General features: G+C 38.1%; 1 protein-coding gene across 3 annotated transcripts in view; it reads left to right on the top strand.

Moving 5' to 3' along the window:
• HTR1E (5-hydroxytryptamine receptor 1E) overlaps positions 1-14,440 on the top strand; it is a 91,511-nt gene extending 77,071 nt beyond the window's left edge. Inside the window, exons 1-2 of one of the 3 annotated variants that reach the window (XM_082729842.1) lie at positions 7,740-7,754; positions 9,655-14,440. In XM_082729842.1, coding sequence (XP_082585968.1) covers positions 9,836-10,933 — 1,098 coding nt within the window. In that variant the 5' untranslated portion in view covers positions 7,740-7,754; positions 9,655-9,835 and the 3' untranslated portion in view covers positions 10,934-14,440. The other 2 variants (XM_082729841.1, XM_082729840.1) reach the window with 2 other exon arrangements.
• Positions 14,441-17,601: the final 3,161 nt, after the last annotated feature.

The following is a 17,601-nucleotide window of genomic DNA, read 5'->3' as shown; positions in this document are numbered from 1 at the left end:
GCTCTGTGCTCAGCACACAATCTGCTTAAGACCCCTGCTCCCTCTCCCCGTTCCTTGCCCCCCACACTGCCTCCCTCTTTCTGTTTCTCAAATAAATAAATATTTAAAAAGAAGAAAACTTCCCCACAAGAAAAACTCAAGATCCAAAGGGATCTGCAGGTATATCCCATCAAATATTCTCAAAAGAAATGCCATTTATATTTCTCAAACTCCTTCAGAAAATTTTTAAACTCACATACCAATAAAAGAAAATAAATTGTGAAACAATCTCTCTTGAACATAATACAAACTTTTTTTTAAAAGATTTTATTTATTTATTTGACAGACAGAGAACACACGTAGGCAGAGAGGCAGGCAGAGAGAGAGAGAGGAGGAAGCAGGCTCCCCGCTGAGCAGAGAGCCAGATGCGGGGCTCGATCCCAGGACCCTGGGATCATGACCTGAGCCGAAGGCAGAGGCTTAACCCACTGAGCCACCCAGGTGCCCCCATAATACAAACTTCTTAACAAAATATTAGCAAATCAAACTCTGTAATATGTATTTAAAAATACATCATAACTAACTAAAGTTTTTCCAGGACTGCAAGATTGGTTTAACTTCCAAAAATCAGTTACCATGATTCACCACATGATATCATAAACTGTCTCAGTAGTTGAAAAAGATACATTTGATAAAATGCCCACTTATTATAAAAACTATCTGAGATTTAGGATAGAAGAAAATTTCCTCAAACTAATAAACATGATCTAAGAAAAACTTATAGCTAATGTATTAATGGTGAATGATGAACATTTCCCTCATCTGGTAGGAAAGAAGATAAGAATGTTGGTTCTCACCACTTCTATTTAGCATTTTACTATAGTTCTAGTTAGTATGACATGGCAAAACAAAGAAATAAAAGCAACAAAATCAGAAAAGAAATAAAAGCATCTCTGTTTGCAAATGAAATGATTGTTTTTATAGAAAAATCTTAAGAATCTATAAAATATCTACTAGGATCAGTAAGAGATAAGAGATCACAGATTCAAAATCAATATCCAGAAATACATTATATTTCTCTATACAAGGAATAAAAATGGAAATTGAAATACAAGTACCATTTATAGAAACATCAAAAATATTAAAATACATAGAGAGATCCCTCTTTCTGCTACTTCATTATGAGTTTATAAAAACACTACCAATTTGTTCACCCCTATGTTTATTGCAGCATTGTCTACAATAGTTAAGATCTAGAAGAAGCTCAAGTGAGCACTGACACATGAATACTTCAAAAGTATGTGGTGTATACACACACACACACACACACACACACACACACACAGGAATATTACACAGCCATTAAAAAGGTTGAGGGGTTTGTTTGTTTTACCATTTTTGCCATTTGTGACAATATGGATGGACCTAAGGGTATTACTCAGTAATACGTTGTCATATAGGTATATAGGTATTAAGTCAGACTGAGAAAGACAAATACCATATGATTTCACTCATATGTGGAATCTAAAAAAGACAAAACAAATGAACAAATAACAAAAATCAGAATCAGACCTATAAATACAGAGAACAAACTGATGATTTCCAGAGAGAAAGTGGGTGCATGGGATGGACAAAATGGATGAATGAGTGAGAGATACAAGCTTCCAGTTATGAAATGAATAAGTCATGGGAATAAAAGTCACAGTATAAGGAAAACAGTCAATGATATTGTAATAGTATTGTATGGTGGCAGATGGTAGCTACACTTGTGGTGAGCAAAGCATAATATATAAGCTTGTCTAATCACTACACTGTATACCTGAAACTAATATAACATTGCATGCCACTTCTATTCAAATATAAAGACTAAATTTACAAATACATAGGGATAAATTTAAAGAAATATGTACAAAACTTCAACACTGAAAATTACAAATATTACTGAAAGAAACTAAGAAACAAAACAATTAGAGAATACTTCTTTTTTCTTTAATTGGAGAGCACACAATATTGATAAATTTTAATTCTCCTTAGTCTACTTCTTATACAAGGCAAACTAAAATTCCATCAGGTTTTTGTAGAAACTGATAATTTGATTCCAAAATCTATTTGGAAATTCATAGCACCCGGAATAGCCAAAACAAGGTTGGAAAAAAACAAAACTGGACTCACACCACCTGATCTCAAGACTTACATTGAAAGCTGTAGTAATAAAGACAGTGTTATACTGACTACAAAGGTTGATCAAGAAACAGGAGAGAGGGGCGCCTGGGTGGCTCAGTGGTTAAGCCGCTGCCTTCGGCTCAGGTCTTGATCTCGGGGTCCTCGGATCGAGTCCCGCATCGGGCTCTCTGCTCAGCAGGGAGCCTGCTTCCTCCTCTCTCTCTCTCTGCCTGCCTCTCTGCCTACTTGTGATTTCTCTCTGTCGAATAAATAAATAAAATCTTTAAAAAAAAAAAAAAAGAAACAGGAGAGAGAGCATAAAAATAAACTGACACATACAACTGATTGATTTTTGACAAAGACATCAAAGCATTTCAATGGGGAAATAAAGTCTTTCCTACAAAATTTGTTGAAACAACTAGACGTCCACATGGAAGAAAAAAGAAAAACCACAAAAACCTTTTGTATTTGGATACCTCATATCCAAATACAAAAATTTATTTAAGATAGATCATGAATTGTTGGTTCATAAATTTGGGAATTTCTCAGATGAAATCTGAAATTGGCCCCTGAACATGGAGGGCAAGGAGAGTCTAAGAGACAGACAACTTCAGATTGGTAAGTGACAGGTTTAATAACCAAGGGAAAGGAGGATTGTCTTGGATGGCCAGGAGATGAGTAGCCCTGCACATCCACCCTCCAGAATCTTTAAAAAGTTTATATAGAAGAATTACCTGTGTTCAACAATGTGTATCATCCAGAGAGTCTCACCAGCACATCGCTCTCTCAAGGCTGTATCCTTGAAAATGGCTCCCACTGTAGGAATAGTAGGCCAAACACACATTCCAAGGATGGAGGACTATAGATGGTGAGATGCCTCTGATTGCCTGGGTCCAGCTTACAGGACACCAGAGGGTCCCCCGAGGACCTCTTCCAATACAAAAGTTAGAAGTACTAAGTTTCTAGAAGAAAATATAGAAAATATCTTTGTGACCTTGAAGTCATTTCTTAGGACACAGGAAGTTCTAATCATAAAGAAAAATAGGTAACTTAAACTTCATCAAAATCGAAACCTTCTGCTTTTCAAAAGACATCATTAAAAAATACAGAAGCCAAGTACAGAGTAGAAGAAAATGTTCACAAACATTGTTTTGACAAAAGACATGTGTCCAGAATATCTAAACATCTCCTAAAACTCTATGTACTCTGTTTTGTTTGATTTTTACAATGATAATGTTTTCCCGTTATTATGAATATAATAAGTTCATAATGACCACATGACACATGTCACAATTTAAATAAACAAGAGGAAGAGAATAAAGAACCCTACACTCCAGTATCTCCACTACATCTTCCTTTGCTCCCAGTGAAGACCAAATGAGAAGCAAACTACTATCCACCCCTTCTTTTCTATAGACAGGCCAAGAAAAATCTTTATGAAGGCTGAGGAAGTGAATTTAATGAGTAATTGGAAAGATAAAATTAGTAATATGAGGGCAAGCAGCTGCTCCTGAAATTTAAAAGAAAAAAAAAAGAAACTGGCACATACTAAAGATTTTTTCTTCCTTTTTTTAATTGAAGCGTAGATGACATACAGTATTATATTAGTTTCAGGTCTACAACATAGTGATTCCATATTTATATACATTAAGAAGAGATAACCATGGTAAGTCTTGTTCCCATGTATTACCAAACATAGTTATTACAGTATTATTGTCTATATTCCCTAGGCTACACTTCACAATCCCATGACTTATTTATATCATTATGGGAAGTTTGTATCTCTTAACCCCTTCACCTATTTCATCCATCCTCCCAGTCTTCCCTCTGGAAACCACCAGTTTGTTCTCTGTATTTATGAGATTTATGAGTGTGGTTTTGTTTTGTTTTATTTCTTAAATCCTATATTAAAGAATTTTACAATTATTTGAAGAAATTTAGGCAAAATGAAAGTGGCCAAAGAAGAGATGCAAGGATATTTCTGATAAATTAACAATAATTATTGAAAACCAATGAAAGACTAGATAAGATGGTGAAATTAAAAGTGAGTGTACTCATGACCTCTTGTCCCTGGTGTTCTGTCACTGGCATAGTACAAATCAGAAATTCTGAAGCATCTCAGTAAATGAGAGCAGCATACATTGACCCATTTGGTTTATAGTGATTCTCTCCCATTTGTGATTTCCATGAAAAACCACTTAAATATAGCTTTTGATTGCACTGGTATTTTCCATGTCATAATCAGAGCAGAAACTAAAAGTTACAAACCCCCAAAGAAGGACCTACATTAACTCCTCATGGGATATGTCCATTTTTTTAGCTATGATTATTGTAGTTAACTTTTCATTCCAATGGACTAATGGAAGTTTGGTATATTGATATTGGTGTTTGGACTAGTTCTTCAGAGGGTGTTTTGAATTAAGTGTTATAATTCCTCCTCCCCTACGATGCAAAAAGCTAAAGATACTTAAATTTTCAGGTGCTGCGTAACTAGCACTGTTCTAATTAGACATCATACTGCCTCCTAAGGAGTTGGTGGTGATTATAAATCCATGCTGTTATTTTCTTAAGAAGATAAAGGAACCCAAGATAATTGGAGTTGGGATCATTTCCTGAGTATGGCTGCATCTTTATCTGCTTCACAGTCCCCAGTATAATCCCTTACATTGATCAAAGAATTCTACTTCCCTGCTGCCCCCAGCCCCACAGACTTCCAGCTTCTTCCATTATTGCTTTCCTGCTTCCTCTTTTACATTTCACTCCCTCCAGAAATGCTCTGGGTACCAATAAAAAGAATACACAGTATAGTAGTAAAGAAAACTGCAAATAGTTCAGTTTAAAAAGACAATCTCTGATCCTAAAAAGAAAACAACCTTGATCCCACATCTCCCTCCACAGCTACCTTATTTCTCTGCTCCCCTTTTCAGCAAAATGCTTTAAATACTTGTTTTTATTTAATGTCTCTATTTCCTTTCTTCTCATTCTTTCTTGAACCACCACATTCAGCCTTCAATCTCTACCACAGCACCAAATGGGTCTTGTGAAGGTCACTGGTGTCATCCACATCACCCAGACCAACGGTCAAGTCCTCATCGCCCACTGCCTGTCAGAAGCACTTACATAGCTGATCACTCTTATTTCATATACTGCTTTCATCCATTTTAGGATGGAATTATCTTTCATCATTCTCCTCTACCTGAATAGCTGTTCTACTCTGCCTTCCTGGTTCCTCCTTTTCTTTCTGGTCCTTTATTAGTGAAGAGCTCCAGGACCCAGTTCTCAGACTAGTTCAATCCATAATTGCTCCCCAGTTCATCCCATCCAGCTATTCAAAAGATTATGTTCTACATGGTGTTATGGAACACACTTCAAGCTAAAAGATGGCAAGCTTGATGATGCAGGAATTTCGAGGGACTGGCAACACCGGGATATTAAACTTAACTCCTATTCTGAAAGGCTGGGGCATGAAATAAACCAAAAAGTCACATTAAAGGACTGACAGTGTAGCCCCAACCAGTAATATTTTTGCTAATTTAACAGGAGACAGTTAAAAAGAGGACTCAGACATACATCCCATCCTCCAGAAATGTGTAGTTAACTGGGAGTAGAGTGGAGGGGAGGGGGGGAATGAAAAATAAGTAGGTACAAAATAAGGAAGAAGATGGTGTCACCAGAGAAATAAGAACTAGGAGGTATGGGAGCTCAGAAAAAGAGCAGCTTTTAAAAGCTTGATGAAGCTGAATTATTTGATTTTTTTTAACTTCTTGTTTTTAAAATAGCATTTCCTAGTTGTTTCTATTATCAAACTAAAACTTCTAAAGTTTTCTGTCTCTTATCCAGGCTACTCTCTATATTTTCAATCTGAGAAGATTGGAGAGTAGAAGAATCTGATTCCTCCAATCAGAGTGGAAAAGCTTTTTTTTGTTTAGAACTAGTTTTCTGGAATGCCTGGGTAGCTCAACTGGTTAAGCATCTGACTCTTGATCTTAGCTCAGGTTTTATCTGGAGTTCCAGCCCTGCATTGGGCTCCACTTTGGGCTCCACACTGAGCATGGAGCTCACTTTTAAAACAAAACAAAATTACTCTTCCAACAAACCTCATGGACCCCAAAAAAACATAACTTAGGATTAATGTTTGCAGGAAAAAAAGGACTCTATTTCATGTAATTAAGGAGAAGGGGGTCAAAATAGAGAAATACACATGTTGGCCACAGGGAGAAATATAGAGTTTGTCCAAGCTAATACATGGCTCAGGTGCAACCCAGGACTCTGATTCCAAAGCCCATACACTTTCAATGTTACAGCCTGTCTCAGATATAAATGCACGTTTAAAGTGACTAGAAAAGAAGGGAAAATATCCAGGAGAGAAGGAAACATTTAATTTACAAGAAAGAATGTAATGTTGGTGGAGCAAAAACCATAGAAGAAGAGGGAAACATGAATTTCAAGAAGGTACATCTACAGAAATGCTATAAAAGCATAATGAAAAACAGAGAGGCAGAATGATTCTCATTTCACTGCAGAAAGATAAAGACTGTTTTAAAAACAATTGCCCCATTTTTGTCTTTAGTGAAATCATTTTCTTTTACTTTCTATATCTAAAGAATAAATGGTAACCATCCCCCAGTCTTCTTGATTTTTGCCCAGTGGGCAGAAGACATTAAATCCAGAGCTAGATGGCTCTCAGCCTGGCTGGAGATTTTTATTCCTACCCCCCTGGCTTCCAGTCCCCAGTCTACCCAAGGACTCTCATCCACTCCATTCTCCATTTCGTACATGCTTCACCTGCTCCTGCCCTCATTAGAGAATGTCTGTTAAGCCTAATCCACATCAATCTATGTCCCTTCTTTTAACTGCCAAAATGCCAGTTGTCTTTGAAGTTATCCTGGACTTAATCCCACAGAGACAAATCAGAGGATTTGATCAATGTTCTGACAAACAGCCACTGGCTGTGAATATTCCTATGTGGATTTTGATCGTGTTGTTTTCATGAATATACATTCATATTTGAGCTTACAGTAGTCCCCCCTTACCTGCAGAAAATGCATCCCAAGACTGAATACCTGAAATCACAGGTAGTACCGGACCCTGTATGGACCATGTCTTTTCCCATATTTACAAACCTATGACAAAGTTTAACAGTTAGATACAACAAAAGGATTAACAACAATAACTAATAAAAAAAAACAATTATAAAAATATACTCTAGGGGTGCCTGGACGGCTCTGTCGGTTAAGCATCTGCCTTCCCTTCTGGTCATGATCCCAGGGTAATCTGCTTCTGCCTCTCATTCTGCTCGTCCCTCCCCCACTCATGCTCTGTCTCTTGCTTTCTCTCTCTCTCAGATAAATAAATAAATAAATAAATAAATAAATAAATAAAGTCTTTAAAAAGCACACAGTATACCAGAATAAACATTATGTGAATGGAGTCTCTCAAATTATCTTACGGTACTCACCTTCCTTGTGATGATGTGAGAGGATAAAATGCCTACGTGATGAGGCAAAGCACGGTGAGTGATGCAGGTTTGTGACATAGCAATAGGCCACTGTTGACTTTCTGCGGATTCATCAGGGAGAGGATCATCGGCTTGAAGACCAAGGTGATCGAAAGTGCGGAAAACAAAACTGCAGATAAGGGGGACTATTGTACCTTTTTTTTAATTCCTTACAACTATGCATTCAATAAATGTCACTATCTCACTGATTGCCCAATTTAATCACAGCTATCCAGGAGACAGATCATAGATGGTAGGTAGACAGAGAGAGAGAGATGATAGAGATAGATAGATAGATAGATAGATAGATAGATAGACGATAGATAGATAGAATTGGAAAGAACACAAATGTTAACCAAAACTAAAGACATTTTTTTTTAAATGCGGAATTCTTTGACCCTGGTGATGATGCTGTTTCACTGTCAGTTTATGGTATTACTCTGAGAACAATTTGCCATAAACATCAAAGTAATGTTATATGCTTTTTTCCCTCTCTTTTCTCCAAAGAAATGCACAGTGGTATAAGTAAAATGTCAGAAATAATTAGACAAAAGTCACACAACTTCATGATGACACTAAAATATCTTTGGAGTTGAGCATTTGCTATGAAACTTTTAAACTGCTTTGAAGTCTGCTTATTATAAACAATATAATTTTTTTCTATAATGTCCCAGAATTTTAAAGTATGATGCAAGGTGACTATATGTTTCCAAATAAAAAAATACTTTATGTTTAAGTGCATATATACATTAAAAAATATAAATAAGAAAGTAATTCAGGTGGCAATATAGACTTAAAAGTTGATAATGTTTTCATGAGAGTTTGGGAACTTAACTTTTTAAAAAGTATCCTTTTGGTAGCTACATTTGTGGTTAGCACAGCATAAGGATTAGATTTGTGAATCACTATGTTGTATGCCTGAAATTATGTATATTGTGTGTCAGCTATACGTCAATTTTTTTAAAAGTATATTTTGAAGAGACATTAATGTAAAGGTAAACTTTATACCCAGAGATAAAAAGAAAATTATATCAAAAATGTGTAAGGATCCATATAAATTTTAGAATTATTTGTTCCATTACTTTGAAAAAGATGGATGGTACTTTGATAGGAATTGCATTAAATGTGTAGATTGCTTTAGGTAGCATAGACATTTTCACAATATTTATTCTTCCAATCTAGGAGCATGGAACATTTTTCCACTTCTTTGTGTCTTCCTCAATTTCTTTCATGAGTACTTTATAGTTTTCTGAGTATAGATTCTGTGTCTCTTTGGTTAGGTTTATTCCTAGGTATCTTATGGTTTTGGGTGCAATTGTAAATGGGATTGACTCCTTAATTTCTCTTTCTTCTGTCTTGCTGTTGGTGTAGAGAAATGCAACTGATTTCTGTGCATTGATTTTATATACTGACACTTTACTGAATTCCTGTATAAGTTCTAGCAGTTTTGGAGTGGAGTCTTTTGGGTTTTCCACATAGAGTATCATATCATCTGCGAAGAGTGATAATTTGACTTCTTCTTTGCCAATTTGGATGCCTTTAATTTCCTTTTGTTGTCTGATTGCTGAGGCTAGGACCTCTAGTACTATGTTGAATATCAGTGGTGATAATGGACATCCCTGCCGTGTTCCTGACCTTAGCGGAAAAGCTTTCAGTTTTTCTCCATTGAGAATGATATTTGCGGTGGGTTTTTCATAGATGGCTTTGATGATATTGAGGTATGTGCCCTCTATCCCTACACTTTGAAGAGTTTTGATCAGGAAGGGATGCTGTACTTTGTCAAATGCTTTTTCAGCATCTATTGAGAGTATCATATGGTTCTTGTTCTTTCTTTTATTGATGTGGTGATTCACAGACCTGTACCCCTGGGGATAAAAATATATGTTTATAAAAAATAAAAAATTAAAATAAAAAAAAATGTGTAAGGAATTTATGAGTACTGAAATACAATAACATTTTCCAGGAGGAAAAACGTGATTTTTTCATTCATTAACCAGTAGCATACTATCTTCCAGGAACCCTCAGAAGAAATGATGTGGTGCTTCCTTTTACCCATACAAAATGGAACATAAGAAACTACATAGCTGAAGAAACTACAGTCTTCTTATAAATGAGAGGCATTGAAGTCTAAATAATTTCCAGCTGAAGGAAAATAACCAACAGCTTCTCTACAGTGTAGACTGAAACAGGGAAAACATGAATATCAGTAACTGTACCGCAGAAGCCAGTGTGGCTGCGAGACCCAAGACCATCACTGAAAAGATGCTCATCTCCATGACTCTGGTGATCATCACCACCCTGACCATGTTACTGAACTTGGCGGTGATCATGGCCATCTGTACCACCAAGAAGCTCCACCAGCCTGCCAACTACCTGATCTGTTCCCTGGCTGTGACGGATCTCCTGGTGGCAGTACTCGTCATGCCACTGAGCATCATGTACATTGTCATGGACAGCTGGAAACTAGGATACTTCATCTGTGAGGTGTGGCTGAGTGTGGACATGACCTGCTGCACCTGCTCCATCCTCCATCTCTGTGTGATTGCCCTAGACAGGTACTGGGCCATCACCAATGCTATTGAATATGCCAGGAAGAGGACCGCCAAGAGGGCTGTGCTGATGATCCTCACCGTCTGGACCATCTCCATCTTCATCTCCATGCCCCCCCTCTTCTGGAGAAGCCACCGCCAACTCAGCCCACCTCCTAGTGAGTGTACCATCCAGCATGACCATGTCATCTACACCATTTATTCCACGCTTGGAGCATTTTATATCCCCTTGACTTTGATACTTATTCTGTATTACCGGATCTACCATGCAGCCAAGAGCCTTTACCAGAAAAGAGGATCAAGCCGGCACTTAAGCAACAGAAGCACAGATAGCCAAAATTCTTTTGCGAGTTGTAAACTTACACAGACTTTCTGTGTGTCTGATTTCTCCACCTCAGACCCTACCACCGAGTTCGAAAAGATCCACAACTCTATCAGGATCCCTTCCTTCGATAATGATCTAGATCACCCAGGAGAACGTCAGCAGATCTCTAGTACCAGGGAACGCAAGGCAGCACGCATCCTAGGACTGATTTTGGGAGCATTCATTTTGTCGTGGCTTCCATTTTTCATCAAAGAATTAATTGTGGGTCTGAGTATCTACACAGTGTCCTCTGAAGTGGCTGATTTTTTAACGTGGCTTGGTTATGTTAATTCTCTGATCAACCCTCTGCTCTATACAAGTTTTAATGAAGACTTTAAACTGGCTTTTAAAAAGCTAATTAAGTGCCGAGAACATGTGTAGATTTCATAAAGCCAAAAGGCATTGTTTTTACCAGCCTTGTTTGTGGACAGAGGAAAGGGGTTCAACTTATTAATTCTTGAACATAGTTGGTTCAGAAAAGTTTGTAAGGTACTGTGGTCCTTTTGTTTGTTTGTTCTGTTTTGTTTGAGGTTTGTTATCTGGTGTGCCGTTTTCTACCTCTGGTTTTATTTGTGGTACATGATTTCCAATAAACATCCTATAAAGACAGAAATTTCATAGACATAATAATAAGGTGAAATAGTAACTACTTTTTTTAGCCATTTCAGTTAATCTTGCAATTAAAGAACGCCAAAATAAATCTTCATTTGCAGAATTTCTTACTACTTATAAATCAAATACTTGATAACTTGCCCTCCTGTGCCATTAAAACCGAGGTCGTGGCTCCATATCCATGCAAATTTTAGAGGGAACTGCAAACTGCATGACTACATAAAGCATTAATTAAAAAAAAAAAGAGTGGTGCACTGTCATCTGCTTGCAGACCTGAGCTAAAGTCATTTACTGTGACTACATAGCCCACTCCTTTAGGCACAAATAGTACAGCTGACGTGTCCTTTATAGTTCATGATTAAATATGCTTCCTCATTCTCTAAAAAGAACCTGGAATGAATACTCTGGCACTTTCCTAGGTATTTAACTATGAAAATGAAACAAAAACAAATACAAGATAATCTAAATCTCCTCCAATGTGTTGTTATATGACCTGACAGGAACATTGGACCTCCTTACATTCTGAGAAGAGTCCCGCTGAGCCTTGCACACTCTCCCTGACTCTGGCAGGATTTGGGTGGGAATATAGGCAGCAGACCTTCTCTCTCTTCCTCCCTTCTCCCCTCCCTTTCTCCCATCCCCCTCCTCTCTTCTTTAATCTCACTTATCAGTTTGCTCAAGTATCTTGAACACTGGCGTACATTTCTTCTACTCCTACTTCCCACTCAAGAGCCTGCTTCCTCTCTCCGCTGGCCTCCCACCTGAGTTTCTCCACTTATCAATCCTTCGTTCTGCTCACCTCTCACCTTCCACTGATTTTCCTATCCTATGCCATGTGAGTTTGTCCCTCCTAGTTCTCTCGAAACAGAACTCCCAGAGGTCTTTGGTGAGTTGCCAGTAGGCAAATACAATGGCCTTGCCTCTGTCCTTATCTACTTTCCAATCTCTCATCAATTAAAATAACTAAGCCTCCCTTTCTCGTTAAGCCCATGACTTCCAAAATACAAAATACAGTAGTCCCCTGCTTCTCCAACTACCTCCTCTTTCTTTGTCTCCTTTTCTTCCTCCTGGGGTATTGTCCTCAGCTCTTACCTCCTGTATCTCCATACTCTGTCCCATCCCATCACATGCCTGTGGCTTTTCAATTTTTGTCTTTAGTTCTGAATTGTCTTTCTCAAATTCCAGACCCATGAGTTACCTCCAGTGAACACCTCCCTGTGACTAACCTGTTCATTCCTCAAACACAGTTTTTCCATACTGAACTCGTGATCATTTTCCCACACTCACACCTTCTCCTCCTTCCACCTTCCCAGTTTCAGATAACAGGATTACCTTGCCTCTTATCATCCCTATTAGATAAACATGATCCTCTCTCTTCAAGACTTGTCTGTAACGTTCAGAGAGTCTTAAAGTCTTCTCCATTTACCTCTACAGAAATATGCCCCCTTCTTCTCCAATAAGTTGGTCCCCTCATCTCTTCCAAGTCTTCTTATCTGGTCCACCTTCCTCTGGAGTCCTTTGCCTGCAACTCCACCCCCACACACCTGCACATCTATCAGATACATCTTCTAGAACAGTGGTTTTCAGAGTGGCAGCTCCCGACCAGGAACATTTGCATCACCTGAAAAGTTGTGAAAAATGCAATGTCCCGGGCTGAAGACATAATGAATCACAGATTTGGAGAGCAAAATCTCTGTTTAATAAACCCTCTAGGAGATTCTGATTTGAGAATCACTACCCTCAAGCATACCACAGGTTTTAATTACAGTATTCATAATCCTCTACTATTTCTCTATCAGTTTAAAATAAATTAAGATGCCTTAGTATAATATTCAAGGCTCTTTCACTATGTGACTTTAACTATCTTTCCAGATTGTGACTCACCACTTTCTCTCACCCACCTCATACTCCAGAAAAGTCTGGTTATTTTCTGGGTTTTCTGAGCTCCCCTAACAGTAGCTCCCACAGCTTCAGAAAACTGACCCCACGGCTTTCCCTTCTTCTACCAGCTCTTCAAGCGATCTTGCAGCACAAATGCAATCTCCTCTGTAAAGTCTTTCCGAGATCCTTCTTTTTCTTTCTCCATCACTATGAAAACCCTCTCTCCCAGCTCTATGCTTCCATAGAACCCCATTTCCTTCACTATTACTATATTCACCCTATTTTATAGTGCATTGTTTATGTATTTCTGCTGTCTGCCCTAATAGACTGTGAGCTCCTTGAGGGCAGGAACCATGTTTATTCATCTCTGTATCCCTAGGGACTTCTACAGTATTTTGCACACAGTAGACCCTCAATAAATGTAATGTGAATGGAATTATGTCCCTGGAAAAGAAAATATCAATGTGCCATCTTCTCCCAGTGAGAAAACCAAACTTCTAAAATCCCATGGTACAATACTTTCTTTTTCCCCAAAACTTACTCCCACTTCCCAACCTTGTTCAAAAACTGCTGGAAAAATCTTCCACACAGAAAGAAAAAGGATTGTCTGTTGAATATAAATGAATAAACTTTAAGCAATAGGATTCAAGTTAAGATGCTCTCAAGAAGGGCCCCCCCAAACACAGTAGTTCAACAAGATAGTTTCTTTCTCCCTCACATGAGAGTAAAGAGGTAGGAGGGCAGCCTAGAGTGAGTAGGAGACTCTGCTGCTCAACACTATCCAGGACAAGGTCGTTCTTCCTTCCTCCCAGGGCTTGCTCTCATCTGCATGGCCAAAGCTGACTCACCATCACATCCACATTCCAGTCCACAGGAAGTAAGAGACAGAAGTAGAGAGCAGTTTCCTTTTAAGCTATGTGGGGATCACATAACTTCTGCTTGTACTCCGTTGGCAATAATTTGTCACATGGACACACCAAGTTGTAAAAGAGAATAGGAGAGTAAATCTCTAGCTGGGCACCTCATGCCTTGCTAAAATTGAGGACATTATAATAAACGGAAGCACAAGAGAATGAATACACAGGAACAATGAACAGTCTACCTCAAAGGGATATTGGTTTCTGTATGTAGAGCTCCGGTATCTCAAGGCAAGTCAATTGCTACCCAGCTCCTGATGATCTATGAATGAGGATGTGGAGATTTAAATTATGGGTGACTGGACTGAGATTGTGCATATGCTGAAAATACAATATTTATCATGACTGTACCTCTAATATTTAGAAATGATATGAACAACTCACTTGCTTTCTCATCATCTTCCACATATCATCTATTGAAAATTCTTGGTAATTTTAAGCATTTTAAAATGTTAAGAGTCTAAGTAAATAAAAAACAAAAAGCAGATGCACAAGTAATTTTCACTTACTCATTTTTACTAACATATTTACAATTTACTAGATAAGTCCTAATTAAATGCAACTCTCTCATACTTACCTTGGCCCTTAGCAAAGAAGAATCTGTATCTATTTCCTAGTATAAATCAAACCTATTGGGGAAAAAAAAATCCGTTGTTTGGTTTACTCATTTACCCAGTAGTGCTAGCTAGTATTGACTGCCATTGCTGCTTTCGATTAAAACTTGAATAATGGTTCCTTCCAATATCGTTAATTTTTCTAGTGTAAATATTAAAGGATTAAAAGTAAACCCCAGGGGTGACATTTCAAACACTCCTGTTAACTAATAAAATAGGACTTCCCGATTTGTGTTCTTGGTGAAAGAATTCTTTTTTTTTAATTAAATTAATTTATTTATTTTCAGAAAAACAGTATTCATTATTTTTTCACCACACCCAGTGCTCCATGAAATCCATGCCCTCTATAATACCCACCATCTGGTACCCCAACCTCCCACCCCCCCACCACTTCAAACCCCTCAGATTGGTGAAAGAATTCTTGGATATAAGTCACTCCTTTGAAGACCTGATAGGTGTTCAGTTATAACCAGTAGCAATAAGAACCCCTATGAGCATTGCCACCATTGTCTGCTTAGGATAACTGTAGAGCCCCCTATACTTATGAATTTCAGTTTGCAAACTCTGACACATGTGTACAAGGGAAATTCCAGAGTGAGGTTCACTAACTGTTCTGGCTACCAGCACAAGACATCCAGCGTCATACTGGTCTCAGTCTACCATGTGTTTGCTGTGTTTGCTTAGTTTTTGAGGTCTTCTACGCACAACAACTTCTAACTCCAGATATACAGTGCTTGTAAATGCAGTAAGAGCATCAGAAAAAAATAGTGAAAAGAAGCATATGACTACATAAGAAATATAAGCAAAGGCAATTTTTTAAATTAGAATTAAATTAAATTCTAATTTTAAATTAGAATTTTTTAATTAGAAACAACAAGCATATGAGAATGGGATCAAATCTTGTTCACTTTTCAAGGACCACCATATGCAACATGTGAAAAAGCAATGTGCTCAAATTATTGACTATAACCAGCAGGAAACAAGGAAAAATGATTAATGAGATGAAGCACCACACAGCAGTTGTGAGCACCACACAATAGTTCTAGAAGGTGTTTGAGAGTGTGTATGGGCATATCTATCACAATAGAGAACACTAATGGTATTTTGTAGGAGGAGGCACGGAGGCTAAATTCTGCAACTAGGGGGGGAAGCCCCACTCAATAAAGAATTGTCACACCCAAAATACCAATATCACTACCTGCTAAGAAACGCAGTAGTACCACCATCGAAATGGGATATGCAGAAGCCTAATGTTAATTCAGGTATTGGCTAGGGATTCTTTGAGAATTTAGAAGACAAAGCATTGCAAAAGTGCTGCTATGACCTTTTTTTGCAAGCCATGGAGGGTTGTAGAGGTTCAAGGCCAATTTGAATCTGCCCAATATCAAAGTGAGGGTCAGACCAACAAATATAGACAACACATTAATTAGAGAGTCTCCCATGACATTGGAAGAGATCACTGAGAAAAGGAACACAACACAATGTCTGTCAGCAAGGAGGAGGTATTGGTGACCCAGAGGATTGACTCAGATCCTTATCTGATGGAAAGGCTTTCAGAAGTTAAACATGGTCTCACCTAAGTCACTTCAGAGTTAGAGTTGAAAGAGAATTTCAGGTACCTGTCACTAGAAGCAGGAGATATTTCAAAAGGTGGGAAGGATGACACTGGATGTTCCTGGGCCCCTTAAATTATCCTACGACCCTCCTCTCACCCCATAAACCCAACCTTGGAGAAAACATGGCAGGCTTCAGCTTTGCCAGGAAAATGGTTTGAAATTATTTCCTTCAGAATAGAAGAGTATTATTAGGAGAAGAGAATTTTTTCAGAAAAGTGAACTGTCAGCCCCCTGGAAGCTGCTAACACCTAACACAGAGGGTGGTACATGGTGGCATTCAATTTACATAGCTTACACGCCTGCTGAATTTAATTGAAGTGAACACATTGAATACAGAACTCAAGAAATTTAAAACTGGAACTATGTTGTGGTTAAGAAGGGAATGTCCTCCTATGGAGTTGTCAAATTTTTTTTTTTTTTAACTTAAGGAAAGAGGGCATTGGGACAATGACGATACAAAAGAAATAGCAACAGGAGGAATTTGGAGATAATATCAATAGAGTTTTAGGCAATAAAAAAAAGTTAACCATCTGCGGTGAGCTTGAGTTGATTATAAAAGTTCTTCACTGAAAAAGAAAAAGTGGTGTAAGTGCAATCGTATGACAAAAGCAAGAACAGAGCAATGAAAAGAGCAAAGCTGGGAAGATAAGGTTGATGGTAGCTTGAGGTCCACATACATCAAGTGAACACCGGCCATGAGTTTGACCTTGTACTAGGCACTGGGATCTCTGTAAGGAAAGAAAGAGGAAGGGGAGGAATTGAGCAGATAATTCAGGTGGAAAACTATGTAACACCCAAACCTTAAGACCAGATTTGTAGAAAGCTGATTATAGTTATTTCCTGTTTGGATAAAACAGGATTTCAGGGGGAGTTATAAACATTGCCTTTGCCTAAGGGGTTGGGGAGAAAGAAGACAGAGGAGAGCATTTTGCACATTTGAATCTTAGGGAAAAGGAAGGTGATACCAAAAACTCTGAAGCATGGAGGAGAACGGATGTTTCTTCAAAGAAAGTGTATAAACAACATGGATACAAGAAAAAAAGGTCTTAAGGACATGTGTTTCCTGTTTGCGTGGTATCAAACAGTTGGTACAACAAAGGACGATTTAAGAAAAGTGAATTTATGGGGCGCCTGGGTTGCTCAGTGGTTAAGCCTCTGCCTTCAGCTCAGGTCATAATCTCAGGGTCCTGGGATCGAGCCCTGCTCTCTGCTCAGCAGAGAGCCTGCTTCCCCCTGTCCTGCCTGCCTCTCTGCCTACTTGTAATCTCTGTCAAATAAATAAAATCTTAAAAAAACAAAAAAAGCTAATTATGAAGACATCCAAAGGAATGAGGACGGAAACAGCTCTGAGGAAAATGTAGATTTATAAGGAATTTTATACTAACCAGACCAGTGACCACAAGTGTTTC

The sequence above is a fragment of the Mustela nivalis genome (assembly GCF_964662115.1).
Source record: "Mustela nivalis genome assembly, chromosome: 5".
Classification (NCBI taxonomy): domain Eukaryota; kingdom Metazoa; phylum Chordata; class Mammalia; order Carnivora; family Mustelidae; genus Mustela; species Mustela nivalis.
Note: the sequence above shows the minus strand (reverse complement) of the source record. Positions and strands in the feature narration are given on the sequence as shown.